At 36.0% G+C, this 23538-nt stretch overlaps 2 protein-coding genes across 5 annotated transcripts in view; one reads left to right on the top strand and one right to left on the bottom strand.

Annotated features, from left to right (window-relative positions):
* Positions 1 to 14028, bottom strand: part of LOC110463085 — a 60246-nt gene extending 46218 nt beyond the window's left edge. For 3 of the 4 annotated variants that reach the window (XM_021517426.1, XM_021517429.1, XM_021517427.1), the window contains exons 1-13: positions 13795 to 14028; positions 12202 to 12359; positions 11385 to 11583; positions 10921 to 11063; positions 9484 to 9585; positions 8921 to 9091; positions 7211 to 7348; positions 5809 to 5985; positions 4952 to 5112; positions 4102 to 4230; positions 3818 to 3916; positions 3087 to 3270; positions 2553 to 2712 (exon numbers count right to left, since the gene is read on the bottom strand). In XM_021517426.1, coding sequence (XP_021373101.1) covers positions 2553 to 2712; positions 3087 to 3270; positions 3818 to 3916; positions 4102 to 4230; positions 4952 to 5112; positions 5809 to 5985; positions 7211 to 7348; positions 8921 to 9091; positions 9484 to 9585; positions 10921 to 11063; positions 11385 to 11583; positions 12202 to 12359; positions 13795 to 13957 — 1984 coding nt within the window. In that variant the 5' untranslated portion in view covers positions 13958 to 14028. The remainder of the gene's footprint in view (positions 1 to 2552; positions 2713 to 3086; positions 3271 to 3817; positions 3917 to 4101; positions 4231 to 4951; positions 5113 to 5808; positions 5986 to 7210; positions 7349 to 8920; positions 9092 to 9483; positions 9586 to 10920; positions 11064 to 11384; positions 11584 to 12201; positions 12360 to 13794) is intronic. The other variant, XM_021517428.1, reaches the window with a different exon arrangement.
* Positions 14029 to 14512: 484 nt separating this feature from the next.
* On the top strand, positions 14513 to 16040 carry LOC110463131 (caldesmon-like). The gene has a single exon (XM_021517497.1). The coding sequence runs from the start codon at positions 14597 to 14599 to the stop codon at positions 15887 to 15889; it is 1293 nt and encodes a 430-aa protein (XP_021373172.1). The 5' UTR covers positions 14513 to 14596; the 3' UTR covers positions 15890 to 16040.
* Positions 16041 to 23538: the final 7498 nt, after the last annotated feature.

The raw sequence follows: 23538 nt of genomic DNA, 5'->3' as shown, positions 1-23538 counted from the left end.
GAGCCCCCTCGTCTCGATTTAGAACTGGCCCACTGCGGCGTATCCAGATAGCTTCCTTTCTTTGGTACATATATAACAACTATTGTACATAATATTCCTATTTACTTCCAAAAGTCTCATTACATAATTAGTGATAATATTACGAGTGTTCGTACCGAATTAAGTCGCCGCCATATTGTGTATGTTGGAGACCAGTAAATGCAAAAATCTTGTGGGAAATTTGAAAACAATAGGTCACATGATGAAAAATGTGTACCCTGCACCTATAAATTTTTTTTTTTTTCCAAATAGTGGGTGGTGATTTTAGCGACAATTAATTTGATTACGCGACTTTCGTGTGCAATTACTAGCTAAAAATAAGGCAGGTAACACCAAAGTCTCTTAATTGTCGTGTATACACGACATTATACACGACATCAGGGATGAGACGGCATATATTTTTGTGGTGTGCGAGATGCATGCGTGAAGTGTTATGTTCGTGTTTGTCCTCTTGTGATAGCGCGAACTGATGTCAACTTTATAGTACTACCGCACTAAAGCATTCTACCGAAGACATCCAACAGGACACCTCACCCGGTCACATTATACTGACATTGGGCGAATCAGTTGTCCCACTTCCAAAATGCTGAGCGCTAAGCAGAAGTAGAAACTACCATTTTTTGAATAAGAAATGATGTTTGCAAAATGTGTGTAAAATTTTGTGAAAAACAAATAAGAAATGAAGTCTGTAGAGCAGTGACACCATTTGGGACACCTATGTACGTAGGATGAAAAAATGTACGGGCAGATCCCTATATACCCTCAACGATTAGTTGACTAGGGTATAATAATCTGGAAAATATTTTAGAACCAAAGAGACTTGATTAATGAGGTTTGATGGTATAGGTTTTTTCAATTCATTTAAAAACAAGAGGCCCAAGGGCCTTAGCGGTCACCTGAGTTATATCATAGGTACTGGTAGCTTTATTTTATTGTTTAGATGTGAAGTGGAAATCAGCATGTAAACTAAGTGAAATACAATACTTGTCATGACATCAAAGGATAAGAATTTGAAAATATTGGTAAATGTTCCCTTTGGGGCCCCGCCCTAGCCCCTGGGGATGGGACAGGATTCCCAAAGTAATACTCTCATTCACCAAAGATGATTCTGACTAAGTTTGAGTAATTTTCTGCTGAAAATGGATAAAATATATATCCAAAAGTGTTATTTCCCTATATAAACTATAGTAAACTTTACCCCCTCCCCAAGGGAGAACGGATAGCTCGGGGGTCCTGAAATTTACAATTTAAATAAAACCCCTGGTGATCTTTCCATCCATGCAGAGAAAATGACTGTAATACCTCTGAGTCTGGAGAAGAAGATTTTTGAAATATTGGTTAATTTTCCCTTTGGGGCCCCGCCCTGGCCCCAGGGGTCGGGGTAGGAATCTCAATTTTACAATTTGAAACCATCTACCTCCAAGGATAATTCTCACCAAGTAAAAATAATTTCCTACAGAAAGTTGTCAAAATATACCCAAAAGTGTTATTTCCCTATATAAACTATAGTAAACTTTACCCCCTCCCCAAGGGAGAACGGATAGCTCGGGGGTCCTGAAATTTACAATTTAAGTAAAGCCCCTGATGATCTTTCTTTCCACGTAGAGAAAATCACTGTAGTACCTCTGAGTCTGGAGAAGAAGATTTTTGAAATATTGATTAATTTTCCCTTTGGGGCCCCGCCCTGGCCCCAGGGGTCGGGGTAGGAATCTCAATTTTACAATTTGAAACCATCTACCTCCAAGGATAATTCTCACCAAGTAAAAATAATTTCCTACAGAAAGTTGTCAAAATATACCCAAAAGTGTTATTTCCCTATATAAACTATAGTAAACTTTACCCCCTCCCCAAGGGAGAACGGATAGCTCGGGGGTCCTGAAATTTACAATTTAAGTAAAGCCCCTGATGATCTTTCTTTCCACGTAGAGAAAATCACTGTAGTACCTCTGAGTCTGGAGAAGAAGATTTTTGAAATATTGATTAATTTTCCCTTTGGGGCCCCGCCCTGGCCCCAGGGGTCGGGGTAGGAATCTCAATTTTACAATTTGAAACCATCTACCTCCAAGGATAATTCTCACCAAGTAAAAATAATTTCCTACAGAAAGTTGTCAAAATATACCCAAAAGTGTTATTTCCCTATATAAACTATAGTAAACTTTACCCCCTCCCCAAGGGAGAACGGATAGCTTGGGGGTCCTGAAATTTACAATTTAAGTAAAGCCACTGATGATCTTTCTTTTCGTGTAGAGAAAATGTAGTACCTCTGAGTCTGAAGAAGAAGATTTTTGAAATATTGGTTAATTTTCCCTTTGGGGCCCCGCCCTGGCCCCAGGGGTTGGGGTAGGAATCCCAATTTTACAATTTTGTAGCCTCATCTACCAAGGATGATTCTGACCAAGTTTGAAAAAAATCCAACCAGGTGACCTAAAAAATTGACAAGGGTTAAATATGTGCCTGACTGCTATTTGTTAGATGACCAAAAGAGAAAAAATGGTAAAAAATATAGCTCTTACCAATATCAGCTAGGTTGCTGGAGAGGTCTTCGTTTTCGGTGTCTTTGTCAGACTGGAGGCTGAGCGAGGGGACGGCCACCTTGGGATCCTCAGGGAGAGAAAACTCCACCACATACCGGATCCTTTGTTGTCTCGGACTGTACACCACAAACTCATCATCCTGGTCAACAATTAAAGGACAGACATTCAAGGATAATATCTTAACCGATATTTTCCAGATAAAAGGCAAAAAGTTAAATATATAAGAATAACTTGAACTATCATTTCCATGGTCAAAGAACAAATTTAGTCCTACATTTGTAGTTAAAGGTTTGAAGTAAAAGCAAAGGGTCCCATAAAGGACAGACAGATGGACAGATGAATTGCAAACCTATCTTAGTCCTTCACTTAGTACTAGTAGGGGACTCCAAAAAACATAATTGAGCAGAATGATAGAAAAAAAACATAATCATTATTTTGCTTACAGGTTAGAGGTAAATTGTACCTCATCTGATTGAGATAAAATATCATACTAACATCAAATATCATACTGACCTCAAAGTGACTGTTGACATCAGATGACCTTTTGACCCCATGGGTGCTATGGTAACCAGTGGGAGATGCTGTGAGGGAGTAGTCAGTACTTGTGTAAGGACACTGTCGGCCCAGTGCCACCTCACATACCAGGAGAAGGCGACACCCATAGATGGGACTCGGAACGGAGTACTTTAAACAAGTGCTGTACGACAGAGAAAGTGCATTAGACATTACAATCAAATCATTACAGACAAAGATTGATTATTTGAAATGTTTCCTTTGTATCTTCACTGTCAGCTATAGATATAGGTCTGAAAGTATATTGTATATATTTCTTAAGATATTAACTATAGACATAATTAAATTTTGTTCAATAATTCGAAATTACATTTAAATAATTTCAGAAAGGTGAGAATGATCAAGTTTAGAAAACAGAATCAGATACTGAAATTTGATTGTATCTATATCTCTAGATATCAGAGTAGTTTTATTATTATCATTATCAGTAACTTCATGCATATATAGCAGATAAAATTACATAGAGAATAATATAGTCTAGCAATATTCCAACAGCAACAGACAACTTTCTCGAGATGTTGCACAACATCGGTTACCCAGGGCAACTGTAGATGTTACTGTTTGTGTCCAATATAATTTTACACATGATATTGAGACGTAATTACTTATAAATAAAAACCTATGCAATTATGTTTATAATGGTTCTGACTTAATATTCAATCATTAATTACCTGGCAGAGTTAGAGAAGTATATTCCACATCCCAGCATGCCTCTATCTGTTCGGGTGACCCCAAATGAGCTTTCCACAAGGTTCGGCAGCAACAAACCCCTAAATTGGAAAAAATTAAAGGATACCATTGCCATTCAATTCATATTTTCTTTTTGTAGAAAATAAAGTTTGTCATACAAAACTTTTCTCAAAAACTTAAAAAGGTTACCTAGGTGAAAATATGATTTGACATGATTTTAGCTACCTTGTCCTTGTGTCAATATAGTAAAGCATGATAAACTCACCTAGACATTATTCCTAGGAAGTTATGTGTGGAAGATGCGTGCATCAGTGAGGTTACATTTCCAATGTCCGACTGAAATTCCAGCTCCTCCAATGTGCGACAGACACTGTAGATATTCTTCACCTCAACACTGAGGACAAGGAAAATTTGGTTACGAAAAGAACACCTTAATTTCTTCTAAAAGTTTTCACATTATAAGTAACTACGAGGAATTTTCAAATGTGAATCCAAGTTAAGTCCTCGAAAAAAGTACTTTTAAGTGGTGTATTTACTTCTTAGCAACTATACACAACTTTTTATTCCCTGTCCAACAATGAAACACACACAATAATGGTATGGAATGACAGATAAGTTAGTGATGATATCTGCTTTTGGAATAATAGTATTCTAATGAAAAAAATATTTCACAATGGTTTGGTTTGGTTTAGTATGTTTAACGTCCTATCAACAGCCGAATTAAAGCAGAGAGTGCCTTAATAGAAGTTTTTCAGGTTTAATAAAGGACTCCTGATTTATTGAATGATGTGATTTTAATGGGCTATTAATTTCACAAAGGCATAAGGAGAGTCAAAACAGTCATAGAACAGGCAAATAATTAAAGCAAAAATTAATGAAAAGAGGTAGAAGAGAAAATGTTTGATTTAGATATTGACACATCCATAAGTGGAGACTGTCGAGAAAACACAGAGAGCTGGTATTATAAAAGGTGAAGAAAATTTGATATTTTTGGTAGGTTATCACCAAAACTCAACTTGTTTCTAATCAGCCTTGCACAAACTGATTGACTTTAGAAATAATATAATGGATTCTAGTGGTATTTATTTTATTCAGGAAAAAACCTCATTACAAACCTTTCCGATGTACTTGTCACCATTTCAGACACATTTTGGAACTCTTTTGATGATTGATCCAGACTGGTCACATGACATCGAAGAGCTCTATATTTGGCATTGGTTGTTGCCTCATCGGACCAGTCTGTCGCCTCACTCACACCTAGGATGTCATTAACAAGCTACGGCCAAAAAAATGTTATTTTTTTATTCATTCTGTACTCATTTCTTATAGCATGGACAGATTACAAGCTTAATCCTCGAGAATTCAAGACATATAGATTAAGGTCGCATTTGTGTATACGAGTCTAAACGGTTCAGGTGGCCCAGAAATATTCCACCATAAACAAATGCACTTGGACCGAACTGAAGGTGGAGCTAAAAATGCAGTTTCGGAGAACAGAAAACAATACATCTAGAATTATATGTTCTTTTTTCACGCGTCAAGTAAATTATATAACGTAGCTTAAAATCTATATGTGGGTTGACCTTGTTTTATAAAGAAATAATGCAAACTAAAAATAGTCAGCATTTTAGTTTCGGTCAGGCACCTCTGGAACCCACAATCTACACGTGCCAAATATTCCGGAGGTCAACCTTGGTTCAGATCTGCGCCTGTCGTTTTCTTTCAGGTTCAACCGGATACACGAAAGGGGCCTAAGACACATAATTGTTTAGGACATAATATCACAAGATATTTGAAATCTTTGAACACCTGAGTGCGTACTTGAATTGACATCAGAAGACAATTGTTATCTCAGAATATTTCATAGTGATTTCAAAAGTTCAGAGCGTTAAATGTGATCTGTCAGGACTGAAGTGTTAGTTGGGGTATCCCACAGCTGTGTGTATGTGATATGATGGTGTAACCTATATACCTGACAGAGATCCTGTTTCGTCGAGATATCTTTAAGTGACATGGTATCCTTTCTGTACATGTCTTTATGTGGCATTGCAGAGTAGAACTCCTCCAGTAAACCACTTATCTTGGTGTTGTCAGCTCCTTCTATCACTGAGGCCTTCAGTTGTAACAGTGCTGCCTCAGCTTCTTCAACCTGTCAACACAGTAAAATATGTTTAGTAATTTAATGCATCTTATCAGGGGTGTCACAATACCCCTAGAGTGTATCAAGGTATTTTGCAATACAGAAGGAATGTACTGTGATACATATCCCGATATATTGTCATAGGAAAATCTTATTAAAAGGTGTTCAATTTAAAAAGAAATTGTGGTCAGATATCAAACTGAAGCATTTATTATATGGATTTTAAAACTGTCAGTAGTAATTTCAAAAGCTAAAACACACAGCAGGTACATAAAAATAAACTTTTGGAAAATATTGTGATACAGCCATATTTCATTTCTATATTGCGATACGATATGGTATGCCTGTGAATTGCGATATATACTAGTTTTCCAATATATTGTGATGGCCTTAAATGTTAAATAATAATATTCTTATTGTAAATTATTACTTGTAATGAAGTGATTTGAACACCAAACTGTATAACATAATTCTATACATACTGTAAAGCTGGACATTTTTCTTGCAGAAAGTGTTTGAGTGGGCAATGTTTTGGAAATCTGTATAGTATATATTGTGTACATCTAAAACCTATAAATAAATGTTCATGTGTTCACACTTAAATCAAACTTGTATCCGAGGTCCCATGGGTTCATTACCAATATGTTTTACTGGACCACTGGAAGCTAGTCACTGAAGACTACAGGATCAAGGTTAAGTCAGGGTAAACTCATATAATACACGTTTTTTGTGATATCCATCACCCTAAAGTTTGTCTAATAAAGTATCATTTGATACACCATCACCAATATATTTTATAAATCATTTGTGCCCACCTCGATTCTTATGAATCCTAATAAATTCATATCTGGAATTGCCCTCAATGTTTCTTTTACTGGCAGAAGAAGTAAACTAAAGTGATGTCATAGTGTTGACGCTTTATGTTGCAGAACTAGTGAGCATGTCCCAGGGTTATACCACATCGCTGGAAAGCTAGCTTGTCAGTAAGGCTGTGTAAGTTTCCCCTCATATTCCCTGGCTAGATTGATATGCCATATGGGCATACATGCTTAACAGGTAAAACAAATCAATATTGACATTCAAATATCTAGTTTTCAATTTCGACAAATTTTACTGACAATAGTTTCACAATATTGATAGAACAAGACAACAGGCTTATAAGACCTATGATTCATGTAACCAGTCTTGGTCAACCAAAAATTTTGCACAACTTGGTGTATGCTAATTCTGTCACCTTTTCTTGCTTGATGTGCTGGAGTTTCGTGTTCAGTTGTGTCTCAGCCTCGTGACTCGCCTCTGCCCAAACCAGTTCCACCAGCTGACCAACCTCTGGACTGATCTCCGTTGTCAGGGTACACAACTCTCCCAGCAACTGTGACAAATATGATATGATGTAATACAACACCTTCCATACAGACTGATCTCAATCCTTTACAAAATCTATAGGATGGATTTCATACTGTTTTTCTCTTTACCAAAGAACATTTTATTTTCTTGTATATGTAGAACAACTGGTTCATCATCTAATAAATGATTGGAAACATTTACAGAGGAAAACCCTCGGAGATTTATATAAATATACATTAAATGATGCATTGAAAGTCTTTGTCAAGGCTCACTTGAAAACAACATCAGTCAACAATTTCATGAACAAAAAGTCTAATCCAACAAGTCACACCATTGAGAACGGGATAATGAAAGTGACCCTATTGAAATACATTTGACCCTTTCTCTTTAGTTTTAGAACTACAGTCAAACTTTCTGATGTTGAGAACTTTGGGGGACCAATGAGAACTTTGCGGGACCAATGAGAACTTTGTGGGACCAATGAGAACTTTGTGGGACCAATGAGAACTTTGGGGGACCGATGAGAACTTTGTAGGACCAATGAGAACTTTGGGGGACCAATGAGAAACATTTGCAAAATCACAACTTCGGCTCACAAAAGTAGAAATGAAAACATCTTTGAGATCCTGTATATACTGCATAAGACCAAATTTGATTGTTAAGTAACGCAACACAATGCGAGAAAAATTTGGAATTGATAAAAATTGGATTCAAAGTAATTAGAAAATATTTTTACATAAATTTATACACTGTAGATTGCATGTTTAGGTGTTAAAATGACTGTGGGACATTTCAATGTTCTTGTACAGCTAATTGTTCTACTTCAATCTGTTAGTAGTTATTTTCAATGTTATCCTTATGACTGGGTATTGATTGTAGTTCGAAACAGTGAGAAATTTGACTTAATAAAGTTTAATTCATAAATGGAATATCAGTATTGTTATATAAGGGGAAAATCTGGGCTCTGTCAAGTTGGACACATCAAGAAATTTGAATCTTTGAATTTTGATTTATGGATGTTTGACTATATCGCATGTCAATACCAATAATGTCACAATGTAAACAATGTCAGACATGTTACCATAGCATTGCCATGATAATAATATACAACATTTATATAGCGCCCTATATAATTTGTAAAATTACTCTAAAGCGCTTTACAACATATTGATAATAGTATTAGTTATAATTGTGAAACAAAAACAAAGGCTTACAATAACCATTATACATTAAGCAAGCAGATAATCATCTCAATGTGTACATAAATGAATAAATAAAGGGTGGTATTTACATGACGTCTTTACAGAGACCCTAAAATGCAGACGTGAAGAGGTGTGTTTTGATGTCGATGTGAAGAGGTGTGTTTTGATGTTCTGCTTGAATTTAGCCAGGGTATTTGACTTTCTAATAGCATATGGTAAGCTATTCCAAAATGCATAGAGATACATATGACAAAATAACAGAACCACGGCTAAAGTGAAAGAATCTTTTAGGTTTCAGGAAATGAGACATCAGTATTCATTTTATTCAAAAAAGGAAAACTGATCTCCAGTATGATGTTCTGAGAGAAACATTTCTGTGATGACAAGCTACCTACCAGTCGGAGTTTGGGAGACCCCAAGGTACTGTTAGTTAGCACAGGGTTATCCCATACAGACATGTTATAGGGATGTGAGGTGTATTGCTGGTACAACTGTTCATATCCACTCACAACCTCCTCGGACGTGCTCACATACCAGGCTACAGGAGTGTCTTTGTTATCACTAGTCTGTCAAAACATAAAACACTTACATATATCATGTTGTCGTGAGTCTGTTTAAACAAAGCAACACTGATATTCAGTAAAACTGTGATATAAAGCACCATGTTCCTTTCCCCTTTGCTTACTGCTAACATATTTCAAGGTTCCTATTTCTCTTTTTCTTAAAAATTCCCCTCAATTTATTGGCAAACCTCTTTATAATGTAATCATTTCTATAGACAAATGCTGGCTGTATAACATGCACAAAATGTACCAATATTTCTTGAAATTTCTTACTAAGATATAAATAAACTGGCTAATCAAGAGGAGATGTCTGTCTTTCCACTGAACAGCAGTTACAATTGAATCTCAGTAGGATTACAACAAGATGTTTTCTTGCAAGTGTTGCCAAACCATACCATTTTCTCTGACAATGATCCTGCCTGAGAGTATAGACGGTAGGGAAGATCAACATCACACTGGCTGGTGTGTACCTCCAGGATCTGGACAGACTCTTTAGACTGCAAAAGAGAACATGGGACACATTTTTGTAAGACATTTTTAGAAATGTTTATACAGTAAAACCTTGATATAATGCCCCTTGTTTCATTTGGCACCACGTTTATCGCCAAAAAAATTCAATGACCCTTTTCTCGTTTTCTTAAGAATTATTTTAAACAATTACTCCAATTTATTGTCAAACAAATGGTGGCAGTATAAAAAGGTTTTACTACATTTACTTTCACTGAGACTTCATTATACACAAGTCTTGTTCAGGCTATCAAAGACATTTATATATGTAGGCCCAACTCCGACATATATTTATTTCTTCAGATTAGCCTTCAAAGTCTTCATCACAGCATTGTTTTCTTTTATAATCTGGTTTTGAATGTAAGAAAAAATAAATCTTATGCTTTTCATACATCAATCTCTGATAAATAGAATTTGGATTTTGTTATCTGTGATATCATACAAGGCCACACTGGGTAGAAATACCAGAAACATATAAGAAAAAGAAAAAAAAGGTTGTAGCACATGCAGTTTTCTCCAATTTCCTCTATTTAGGAGACATAAAGGAAAACATGAAATTCTACATAAGACCCATACAGTTAGATAACAAAAAGGTTAATTCTTTCCCCCAAAAACCTAAAGGGGATTTTACCATAAAACAAGAGGTCCATGGGCCTTAACGGTCACCTGAGTCCTACAGTATTAATTTTTGTTGTTGAAATATGTACCAATTTGAGTAAAAAATTGTTAAGTATAACGTTAACTTAAGTTTGTCAGGACCATGAACTGATCATTCCTAGACCAATTTTCAGTTCAATCGGCCTATTAGAACTTGACTTTAAGTTTGAAATAGTTTTTCAAAATGACGGCCGTGGCAGCCATATTGGATTTCTGATCGACCCGAAATATAATAATAACACTTTGTCAGGACCATGAGTCGATCATTCCTACAAAGTTTCAGTTCAATCGGCCCAGTAGAACTTGACTTTAAGTTTGAAATAGTTTTTCAAAATGGCGGCCGTGGCGGCCATATTGGATTTCTGATTGACCCGAAAAACTATCAACACTTTGTCAGGAGCTAAAGCTAAGTTGACCTAAAAATGGGGTAAATTAGTTACTTAAGTACTTAACCTGTTCACAAGTTTGACCAAGTACAAGTAATATTTAGCAAATATTTCTATATGACACTAAAGGAAGCTGGCTTTAATACTGAGTGTACATATGAATGAAGTTTTATAAGCAACTTTCTCAAGAACCATACACACAATTTAGTATTTGAAATCATCAATAAACATATTACTGATATCATTTTGATTTTTCGTGGCAGACTAGAAGTGAGTACCTACTTTGAGAACCGCCCATTTGGCCACAGAGTATCCCTCCTCGTCATACTCAGGACTATCTGGGTCACCAAGGGGCCAGCACTCTAGGCTGTTCAGGTTCATATGTATTTTCCGTTTCTTCTTCCGTACTAATCGCTGCTGTGGGGCTGTCAAATTCAAACCAAGTGCATGTGAAGTTCAGGAATAAAATAAATGCAATAGTGTCAATACGTTCAAACTAACATATATCTAGATCACAGGTCAACAAATGTTACACAGGACTGGATGGAAAGTGGAGCAGAAAATCTAAATGATATTTCTGTGTATAACACCAATACTTCCATGGAAATTGAATTAGAAATAATAATGTTTTACAAAACTCATATAAAGCGGACCTTTTTTTTTGTGTTCAAATAAAAAGATATGTTGCCAATATGTACAAGATTTTTTTTTATATAAGATGTAAGGTTAAATAAGAATTGATTTACTCATTATTTTTCCCTTCTGGAAATTCTTGCCCTCCATAGCCTCTCCAGCAATATAAGTAGTCATGGACAGTCTCTGCTGCTGCTGCAGACTGTCGTCAATAAACTCGGCCCTCAACACGGGCACCCTGCACCTTCTAGCCTGACGAACTTTGTATGTAGATTTCTCCAACATGTCGTTAAATAAAACCAGGCAGGATATCTGTAAACAAATCACAAATGTTGTCAAAATGTCATCACAGAATCTGAGAAGGTTAACGTTTCTAACAAAGGAATAATAAACAAAGAATATCAGAAGCACAATTTTGTTTGATATGAATCATGGAAAAACATTTATACAAAAAATGTATGTTTTTATTCTAAAGTTAAGAAAACAAAACCGTAAAGAGTTTGGCTAACAGTGTTCAGGGTGGAAAATTTCACGAGATAGAAACAAATCTGCCTGCTGGTTAGTATACAAAAATTAAAATTGTATTCCCTAAATGGTGGCACCTGGAGTGAAATGCAAGTTATATTGCTGCTTAGGAAAACTATAGCTATATATAGTTTTACACATATCCATACAGTCAATAGACTTCATCTAGAAATAGTAGATTTCAGTTGAATCTCAGGACCATTTTTTTAGTCCTGTTAATTATAACTCTTCTCTGACAGCCTCAACAAACAATAATCTGCAGGACATTGTGCAAAAGTAGGATGTTGCAGTGCAGTTGCATTACCCTTGTGAGCGGTAGTGTTTCCTGTAACTTATGTTTTGTACCATACTACTTGAGACTAATATGTATACGTAGCCGAGACAATATTCTAAGTTTATGCTCACCTTCTTTGTTATGATATAGGACACAGTCCCACCATTGTCCGTAATTTTCTTGCGCCATCTGGCTTTTTCCTTGAATGGCATCATTGAGTTGAACTCAAGCACAACAGTAAGACGTCGGAATATGGAGGAATTCATGGTTTTCTTCTCTAAAGGGTTTTCTGGTTGGTAGAAAGGGAAAGAAGAAAAAAGATAATGAAATTGGGAATTCCCTTAGCTTTCCAAGATTGTCATGCATTTGCAAGACTCCTTTATCTGTTTATGCTTGAATGCACATCAAATTTCCAATACAAAAAACAAATCAAATTTTGTATTTTGTTTGATAATATGTCATTTTGTAGCCCAAGTTTCCTCTGGCCCCGACACCAGGCTTAGACAAATAGATGTCTGGTGGTGTGGGGCCAGAGTGCAATGCTATGTGAAAACGTGGAGTTCTCCGACACTGTTTGGTATCAGAGAGTTATAAGGTGCTGACAACAAAAATCTACTACGACACAACACATATCTCGCATATAATGACAAATGGATTATTTATTGATCAAAATCAGCTCTCATATCACCAACAGCTGCTAAATTTATTCAGTCGAGTCTTCGATTTTCATTCATTAAAAATTTCTCACCTGAGCGAATGCCATTTTTGTAGGTCGTGTCTAATCAATAAACCGGGACTGAAAACGGAATATATAATTATTGTTCAGAAGATTTCCGGACCATGTCTTTTTGTTCACCCCCCCGGATTAGTCACTCCCTGATACCAAACGGTGTCAGATAATTCCACATTTTTATATAGCAGTGTGCTCTGGCCCCACACCAGACATCTTTCTGTCAAAATGTCTAAGTCTGGTGTCAGGGCCAGAGGAAACTCGGGCTAGTCATTTCGCAGCATTCATTTTTTTCCCAAAGAGACTGACACACTATCAAGCCAATAAGTATTTTTTATGAAGACATTGATCCTTGTGCCATATTATACAGACAATGTGTTAATGTCAACATGTGTCATTTGAAAAACTACAGTACTATACAAGTTCTATTAACATTTAAGATGTGTATCTTAATTCCAACATTTCATCAGGCTTTCAATATGACTCATCAGGTGTTAAAATTTTGGGTGACTACCCAGTATTTACTGTAAAAGTGGAAAGTTTTGCAAGTGACAACTATACCAACTGATTAACTCACTCTTGAAACTGATAACAGAGTGGAAATGTCCATGCTAGCACGGACTTAAATTCCGTGATGTTAGCAATAATTCTGAAATCTTTAAAATATTCAACACATCTTTTATCTAAACATTATATGTATAGCCTATAAATAAATACCGGTATTTGCGTGTTGCTATTTTTTCACCATTTTTTGTAAAATGTATTCAGGCAGTCAACATTTATTTCCGGGGTTGTCTGCCTGATGGCCATTGATTTATATAGGAAAGTGAAAGTAAAGGTGAACTGCATTCAAAACCTGATACTATTTTAGTATAACTGTAACAGTTTTATAAACTTTTATTGTCTAATATTGATTTGCTCAACACTTGGCAAACCTCGTGCAAGTCATTCATATAACAGCATGCATTTTACAAATCCACAAAAACTTCCGTACTAGCAAAGGGACAATGCAGTGTACCTAGCTCTCCACTCGTGGGTACTCCTGCCACTACGCTCGTGAGATGCAAGTTGCTACTGGTCCACTTCGGCCAAGAAAACTTCTGGACTTGGCATTTGTCAATGTCTGTCATCTTGTCAGGTGGCCAAGATACCTTCATATTGTTTTGTAGAACTCAAACATTGTGATTTAACTTTTTGCAAATCAAGCTAAATCTAAATTTAGAAATGACAAAAGCAGACAACCCCGGAAATAAACATTATATACTAGCTCTGCCATCTGGCGGTAAATATTACAGATGACAGGATCGCCTCCCCTAGACCATTGTTGTCGTGGATGAACAAATATTTCCTTATTTTTTTTCATTTGATAAAACCTAGGCACCTACCTACAAAGAAATAGACACACAATAAAAAAATAAACAAAAAAGAACTCATCCTTTTTATGGTCCCTCCAAGCGGACTTTCCATAGCTTTTACACTGAATTCTTTTTATGAAAATTTTATATTGCACTTCTGTTCATGTTTGGTTACATCTCCACAACTTCTAAACAGTTATATAAAGTGTATTGTCATTTCAAGGTTTCATTAAGATAAACAGTCTTTATTCAGAAATGTCAATGAAAGCAATGGAAAATATGTACTTGTTTATTTGGGCTGCGTCATAGACTGAATGGGCCACGTCACAATTAATCACCGGATTATTATCTATTGTGACGTCATCCTCGGGGCTACTTGACGACGCATCGGCTGCCGTCACACGACAGTTTCGCGTGTTGTGTCTATATACTGTCAGGAAAATGTCGTCGGATAGCGATTCTGATTCGGATAGCATTGAAGAATTTCAGATAAAGCGTTATTTGAACAGAGATTTTGGACAGGGTATTAGACAGGCGAAAAATCTACAAAACAACTACAGCGGAATAAAGAAACAACCCGGGTTTTATGAATTACGGGATCGCAAGCAGAAATCACTGGATGAGAAAACGTACAGTGGAAATCATTGGGATGTCGAGGGGATGGCTCCTATGGCCAGAGCGACTCGACGCCTGACACTTCATCATATTAACGCCGAGGTTGACAAGGAGAAAGACAGGAAGGTTCATTTTGAGGAAACTGAGAAGTTAATGGCAAGTGAAGCACTTAGTCCCATGAACAAAGAATTCGATGATACCATGAAATTCAGCGGGAAAAAGATGAAAACGGAAACAGCATCTGTGAAAAACCACCAGGCAAAGGTCAAAGATGACATGCAGCTTCAGCTTCTGAACTACACGCACGCTGGTCTGGTTGCCATGGAAACAGAAGAAGAGCGTTTTCATCAGATTAAATTGCTTCGAGCGATGTTAAGCAACGTTGATAAGTCTCCAAGTGTTGAAGATTTAGTCGACGCTATGTCTGAAACGAATCAGAAGAGGACCTACATCAATCGTGATCTGGAAGAAGCGTTCGGAAGGCTTGTCGACGACGAAAAGTGTTTGGATGATGATTACCGGGGAGCCATGATGGAGATGCTGGATGAATCTCTTATCAGGATTGTTTTAAATATGGATAGAGATGTGACGAAGAAGCTGTTTGAGGATGAACAGAAGGAACGTGTGATGGAACAGAATAACCTGCTAAAAGACAAGGAAAGAGCCAAAGCAATTCAAAATTTTGATAAGGTCCTGGACAACATGAGAAGGATGTATCAACAAGTATTAGAGGAGGAAGAAAGGATAGAAGAAAGCTACAAGGAGAAAGTTAGAGAACTAAAGTCTAGAGTAGAGGAAGAGCTTGTTAGGAAAATTGCTGCAAAATGGGTTGAGAAAGCATGCGCAGATGAAAAAACGCGTCGGATACAAGAATGCGAAAACGTCGATCGAGAGAAAAACGTGGCTTGGGAGTCTATGAAGAATCTGATGAGTAGGGTTCAGAGGCAGATGATTCTATCAAAATTTGACGGAAAATGGGTCGATTTTAAAGAAGAGGCCAGAAAGGAGAAAGCAAAGATAATTGAGTTGCTTCCGGAAACTAATCAGGACAGGAAAATGCGAGAAATGAGAACAAGGTCACGCCGGCCATCGTGTGTCGTGAGGGGTGATGAAGATTGATATCTTTCTGTGGTAAAAAGGTATTCTAATAAGCGAACATTTGTATCTACCAAGATTAGTAATCCTTTTGATATTATTTCTACGGAAAACTTCAAGCTGATTATGTCTTTGATAACACGCACATAAATAAACTGCTTTACGTAAATAGTAATTTACTGTTTTGTTAATATATTACTGCAGAGAAACATGAATCTTTGTTTCCCTGAGATCAATCGTATTTCACGAGGGCGAAGCTACCAGAATATTTTTATCAATGAATTGAATGTGTTTAAGAAAGTTCGTCATTTCCCTGAACTTCCATTAAGTCTCCCTATCCTTGTTAGATTCAAAGATTCAATAAAGGACTTCCAGATAAGATGAATTAACAATTGTCTTGATATTACGATAACAAGGTTGGGCTTCATGCCTTTAGTGGGTTTTTTTATTCTTAAAAAAAAAATCTGCACAAATTATACACACCTGTGGGGCAATTGGATGTCAATGACTTTTAGCCTTTTTTTTCTATATAAAAACGATAATAGATTATTGCTTTGATTATTATAATAAAATCAATTAACCACTTAAATAATCACTGATCTATCCAATAATCATCGTTTTCATCTTTAAATTGTATTTCGTTGTAAACTAATATTGTGTTTCCGTGTGAATTGCACAGAGATAAATCTGGTTTGGTCCACACAACACTGCGCTTTCTCTCTCGCGCTCGAATTCCCCCGTCCTTTTCCCTTATTCGGACTCTCTCTGGAAAATGAGTTAGATGCACCACAACTTTGTTCTATGTGACTGAAAGAGACGGTACTAATGGTGCGATTAAACTCAGGGAGAGAAAGAGTCGTGTTTCCATAAATCAAGGGCAATACATGTTTGATATTATAAAGAGAAATGGGTCTCCCTTATTTATGCATTGTGTAGATTAGTCTCCCTTTGGGATACAAAATATAACGTCTGGTCTGTAATTTATAGCTGTACTTGACTTAACCAATGGTAAAGGGGTATAACAATAAAGATGCTAAAGATGCTATAAGATATTAAAGGTTATAAAGATACTAAAGATACTAAAGTTTATAAAGATATTTATATATTAAAATTTATAAAGATACTCAAGATATTAATGTTTATAAAGATACAAAAGATATTAAAGGTTATAAAGATACTAAAGATACTAAAGTTTATAAAGATATTAAATATATTAAAATTTATAAAGATACTCAAGATATTAAAGTTTATAAAGAACCTAAAGATATTAAAGGTTATAAAGATACTAAAGATATTAAATATATTAAAAATTATAAAGATATTAAATATATTAAAATTTATATAGATACTCAAGATATTAAAGTTTATAAAGATACTAAAGATATTAAAGGTTTTAAATATACTAAAGATATTAAACTTATCAAGATACTAAATATATCAAACTTGTTAAGATACTAAATATATTAAAGTTATAAAGAAACTACCGATATTAAACTTTATAAATATATTAAACGTTTTAAACTTTATACAGATAATTAATATATTAAACCTATAAATATTCTAAATACATTCAACTTTATAAAGATACTTAAGATATTAAAGTTTAAATAGATATTTAAGTTTATAAAGATACTAAAGATATTAAAGTTTATAAAGATACTAAAGATATTAAACTTCGAAACCATTCGTCCTGTGCTTTTTTGTTTTTTTTGTTTTACTTTTTCATGTTTTGAAAATACTTGACGCTTCAGTAAGAGAGACACTATTTTCTAGTGCGTTAGATTCTGTATTATTATTAAGTTTTTATAAAATGTTGAAACATATCTAAAATATTGTTTTTGATTGCATTCTAATTCCCAATTCTAATTCAAGTTTTCTATACCAAGTGTTTATTGACAGCCTACTTTGCACCCTAGAAAAGAGCAACCAAGGAGCTAGAATCGTGTCTATACCGGCAGGTAATCCTACTCTCGCTGATGATGTTGCCTTTATTGCTATAACACCAGCCTCGCTACAAAATAGGTTAAATATGTGTCACACCTACAGCACGACATGGCAGTATAGATTCTATAGTTCCAAATGCTCTATCATCGTGATAGGCAGATTCATTCCAAGGGAACCCTCGTTTTCCTGGTCAATAGGAACCAATCCTATTCAAATTGCATTATCATATCTACATCTCGGCGTCCCAGTTTCCAATAGGATGAACACTGAATGGCGAACGGATAGCTAAAGCATGTGAAAAAGGAAGAAGAGTCATCCATGCTGTTCTTGGAATTAATGCAAAGTCGACTTCCATGAATGCTTTAGTGAAAGTTAATCTATACAGGAAATTCGTCATTCCATCAATTCTCTTCGGATGCGAACATTGGTCGCAAATCAACCAGACGGACATCCGTAATTTAAATACGTCCCAGCATTACGCTTCAAAACTTATCCTAAACGTAAGGAAAGGGACACGTTCAGACATTGCAGAAAGCATATTGGGGATCCAGCGAATAGGCGCCACTATCGACCAACGGAAACTCATCTTCTTAGCACAACTGATCCACCTAGAGTGTAGATACATTGTAAAAAGAATGTTCTTAGTACGTCTATATAGCTACATTATTGGCGAGGAAGACGGAAATACAACACAACGTGGTTTCATCCCGGATATAGTTGCAATACTTCACAAATACAACCTAAGATCCTATCTCGATAAGTACCAGCGAGAGTTCTAATTCCCGGGATAATGTGAGTGGAAACGTGTCGTAAAGAGAGCCATTAGCCGTTTTGAAAATATTGCCTTAAGATCGAGGCTATCCAACGATGATGACTTTATTAGATTTAGACGAATTCATTTGACGTACCATCCCTATGTTCTGTGGGCTGCTTGCACATGTACGAAGCATATAAGACAAGTGTTCTTCCTGTTTAATGTTTTGACCTGTATTAATTCACATCAAATCCGATGTACCTGTTGTCAGATAGACGTCCAAGACACGACACGCCATATATGTGTGTCGTGTCTTTCAACCAGGCCACTGAAAAACCGCTTCTTGACTTATGCTATGCTTGAGTATGGACCACAGGTTTATAGTTATTTAAATGACATGGAAGACGAAGACTTCATGTGTGCACTTTTTGGGGCCGATTCCCTACTCCCAGACTTGCCAGACCACCCCACCAGAGACGATTTCAGACTTAAGTGTGCAGCCTTCATCAGGGAAGCTATGCACATCTATTATAGCAATAACTGAGCAGGCACTGCTACTCATCTATTTGCTGAACCACACTTGTGTTTTCTTACCAATAATATATAAAGTAATATAACATATATTGAACTGTGACGACATATGATGATCATTCGAAATCGTTTGGTCTGAGAAAGCATATTTGGCTATTATCCTATCACTAATTATTGATTAATTAGTATGTGTGAATACTAGCTGAATATTGGTGGTAGCGCAAAACAGTGATATGTGCGTGCGTGCGTGTGTGAGGAAGGGTGCGTTCGAGTGTGTGCGAGGATGTGTGCGTGCGTTTGTGAGGTGTGTGTTCTTAAGTGTGTGAGTGAGGGTGCGTGCGGGTGTGAGGAGGTGTTCGTGCTCGTGTGTGTGATGATGTGTGTGTGCGTAAGTCTGATGATTGGTGTGTGTGCGTGTGCGTGTATGTGCAAGGAAGTATGTGCGCGTGTGTGATGATGCGTGCGCGTGTGTGTGTGCGTGTGTGTGTTTGTGCGTGTGTGAGGATGCGTGTGTTTGTGTGTGTGTGAGAATGCGTGTGCGAGAATGCGTGTGTTTGTGCGTGTGTGAGGATGCGTATGTTAGGATGCGTGTGTGAGGATGCGTGTGTGCGTGTGTGCGTGTGCGTGTGTGTGTGTGTGTGCGTGCGTGCGTGCGTGTGGGAGGGAGAGAATGTGTGTAAATGTTCACCTGAGATTTATATTCTGAACCAAGGAAATTGTTTTCCTCATTGTCTACTGTTATTGTAAATGTGTATATATATAAATCATGTGTTTCAATGTTTACATTATATGTTTATGTACAATTTATCTCCATATCAGGGGAAATAAAGATTGATGATGATTGCATTATAATTCCCCGTTGTATTTCTCTAATTTTGGGGAATTATCATTGATAGATAAATTCAATTTTCATGCTAAAATATAGTCTAGCTAGTTGTCTTTCTGTCTTAAGCTTCCTAAACCCATTTAGCGAACTATACAACCTAAATAAAATTTGTGTAGTCTAATACTAAAACTCTTTTTCAGTTCATTTTTTGAAATCCACATTATAACAGGCTTTAAGGTTTTGCATACAATACTCAAGCTTAATATAAGATTTTGTTTTGTCACATGAAAAGTGAGAAATACTCTTGCTAATAATGTCAGTTTACATAGCTTTTGAAAAGGTGGATAATTGAATTTGAATTTTATCTTTAAGCAAAGAATAAGTTTAATCTTATCAGGTTTATGAATTGGAAGTGTTTTTTTCTTCTATAATACAAAAATAAGTTTATTTAAAGACTTTAAGAGTCATGTATTTTGTATTAGAGAGTTATTACTTGTTTAAATCTTTGCCTGCTTTCATTTACGTTAATGTCACGTTTGCTTCTGAATGCTAGCCAGACTCAATATTTGAAATATACAGACTTAAGTAAAATGTGTCAGAAATAAGAAAACAAGTAAATTCTAGCTCGTTTTCCTCAAAGTTCATTTTTTTGGATGTCGCTCTGTACAGTTGTCTCAACTTTGCATACCTTCTCTCAATCTGATTAAACCAGATCTTTTATTCCACTCCGATTGACTGGAACATAGAGTATCGGAGTGGAATAAAATATCTGGAAAGATTCCCGTCAAACCGTTTCCTCCATACAAATTTTCTTTAATATAATAATTTCCATCCATCATTCTTTTCCATGTGACGTCAAAGAATAAAAAACCCACCCAACTTGATTTCAATGATATCATTACTAAGATATATGTCTTGTAAATAATGTTAAAGTTTTTGTTTTCTTTTTACGATAAGAATAACAATCCTCCCTTTTTATACCCAACGGGTGACCATTTGTCGATATTATTGAAACCTTTGACAATGGATATATGGAAATTAAAGATGATGAGCGCTTAAATAGAGTTTTACAATACTCGATTTGTGCTTGTGTTCAATACAGATCACAGCAAAACAAAGATTGGGATGTGAAGCGACTGACGAATATCATGTCTTTGGACAGCTATGTAGCACCCTTATAATATAACCAACCACTAATGATGCTTTCCTAAATTATATAATTATATCATTGGGAGGTTTAATTTTGTTGCGATCTGACTGATTTAACACTCTTTGCTAGTCAAAGGAAAAAGACGTTTTCGAAAGCTCGCAAAATATGTTTTCAATTCCTGTTTGTGTTCAAAACAAACTAAGCATCTATGGTCTATTCCATGACTTCCAATGTTCTGCGAAGTACTTTCGTCATTAAATTCGCTCTAACGACTTTGTCCGAAAAGGACACTATGACAAAGAACTCGAATTTGAGCAAGAAATATGTCAGAAAATCAGGAAACCAATCGCAATGGCCATATGCATCCCAAAATGTTTCCAGCATCCGGACGAATGGACATTCGAATTATTTTACTACAGCCTGATAAGAACACATCTAGATTTTTCATGCTCTGTGTGGTCCTAATATGAAGTCAAATCATAAGCAAAAATAGGAGTACAGAGATTTGTTGTTTAGACGACAGCACGGAAATATGAATAAAACCATCAAAATCACAGCGAGACATGCATGTCAAGGAAAGAAACAGTAACAAGAGGTATTTAGGTTAAACACATTTACACGTTAAAGAAAGAACTTTTATAGTAAATACGTTTACTTTTGAACAATCTATCATCAGTGGTAATCTACTGATAATTTACAGTGGTGGACCTCTAGACCAATCTATCATCAGTGGTAATATACTGATTATTTACAGTGGTGGACCTTTGGAACAATCTATCATCAGTGGTAATCCACTGATAATTTACAGTGGTGGACCTATGGACCAATCTATCTTCAGTGGTAATCTACTGATAATTTACAGTGGTGGACCTTTGGAACAATCTATCATCAGTGGTAATCTACAGATAATTTACAGTGGTGGACCTTTGGAACAATTTATCATCAGTAGTAATCTACTGATAATTTACAGTGGTGGACCTTTGGAACAATCTATCATCAGTGGTAATCTACTGATAATTTACAATGGTGGACCTTTGGAACAATCTATTATCAGTGGTAATCTACTGATACTTTATAGTGGTAGACCTTTGAAACAATCTATCATCAGTGGTAATCTACTGATATTTTACAATGGTGAACCTTTGGAACAATCTATCATCAGTGGTAAACATACCATCCTTTAATTCATTTACGAATAGAATAACGAAATGCAGAGGAAACTTAGAAGTATTATTTATCTTTAGAGCACTAATGTAAAGCGGACTCGAAGTGTGGTACAACGAAAATAGTTCAATGGGGAGAATCTATAGGGTCTGTAAACTGACTGAAATTAAGTAAAACTCTTTTCTGCGTTCATGAATTTAAAGGCTGTAATTGTCCTTCACGTTTTTAGAATTTTTGTTGTTCACTTTCGAGTTGCAATTTACACTAACTTACATTTTACCGGATATAGAAAAGTTGTCTGGTTTCCGACCATATATATCTATTTGTAATAATTGAAAGCCAAGTAGTTCATGAATGACTCTAAATGGTTCACATACAATACACACAAACGTTGTCCTAATACTCATCTCTGTGGTATTCCATTCTGGACATGGATCCAATCTGACTTATCTTTGTTTAGGACGTTCTGTTTAACTTCCGATCATAAATGGCGCAATCCATGATGAAATATGGCGTATTTTGCGAGTTGAACAGAGGCCAATGGGAAAGCCTGTGGAAGGCTATCATCTATCAATAACGTTAATAACTTTGCCCTTGATTTCCCATTGATGAAAATGAGTTTTGCTAAAATCCTGGTTATTGCTTGTATATTTCATAACTCCATCTCTTATCACTGATTCCAAAACAACAATGCACACAGCACTTGATACACTCATTGGCAAGTCTGTAATTTGAAGCATACGTTCTGTCTTCTATTTTTTAATATAACTGTTTTGTTCACAAACTTTCAATCTACTGGCAGTTTCCCCGTATTAATTGACGTTTTAAATGCTGGACTGATCAATCCCGACTGTGCATCATGGGTTTTTATGAGAACAATATTCTAGATCTGAAACGAAAAAACCGAAAAACAACGTGAACACTTGATGAACTCGTGTAGAGGTGCCGCTGTTAAAATTTACAGAATCATTCATGGGAATCCCTGAATAGCATGGTTCCATTTTGCGATTGGTACAGTAAGGTAACGATAGCAGCAATCAAAGCCGGGACCCAGACTACTAGATTTTTTTTGAAATAGTTAACACTTATAACCATTCATAAACAAATTACATGGCAGTAAAACACGAAGCTTCATTGGCAAGAAAGGGTTGGTGTTTACTTTGTTGTATGGTGGTTTTATCAGGTTGTACGCTTAACCAAACGTTATCTGGGTCTAGTGTTGACGACACGGATTTAAATTATATCGACGAATTTGCCGGCACGTGACAAACCTTCCCTATATTTCATAATTTTACTTATGATAT

The sequence above is a fragment of the Mizuhopecten yessoensis genome, unplaced genomic scaffold (assembly GCF_002113885.1).
Source record: "Mizuhopecten yessoensis strain PY_sf001 unplaced genomic scaffold, ASM211388v2 scaffold10867, whole genome shotgun sequence".
NCBI classification, from domain to species: Eukaryota; Metazoa; Mollusca; class Bivalvia; order Pectinida; family Pectinidae; genus Mizuhopecten; species Mizuhopecten yessoensis.
The sequence above is the reverse complement of the archived record's forward strand: the minus strand, read 5'-3'. Positions and strand labels throughout refer to the sequence as shown.

What these genes read in the sequence shown, in the direction of transcription:
- LOC110463131 (XM_021517497.1), top strand. Translation starts at nt 14,597, where the DNA reads ATGTCGTCGGATAGCGATTCTGATTCGGATAGCATTGAAGAATTTCAG.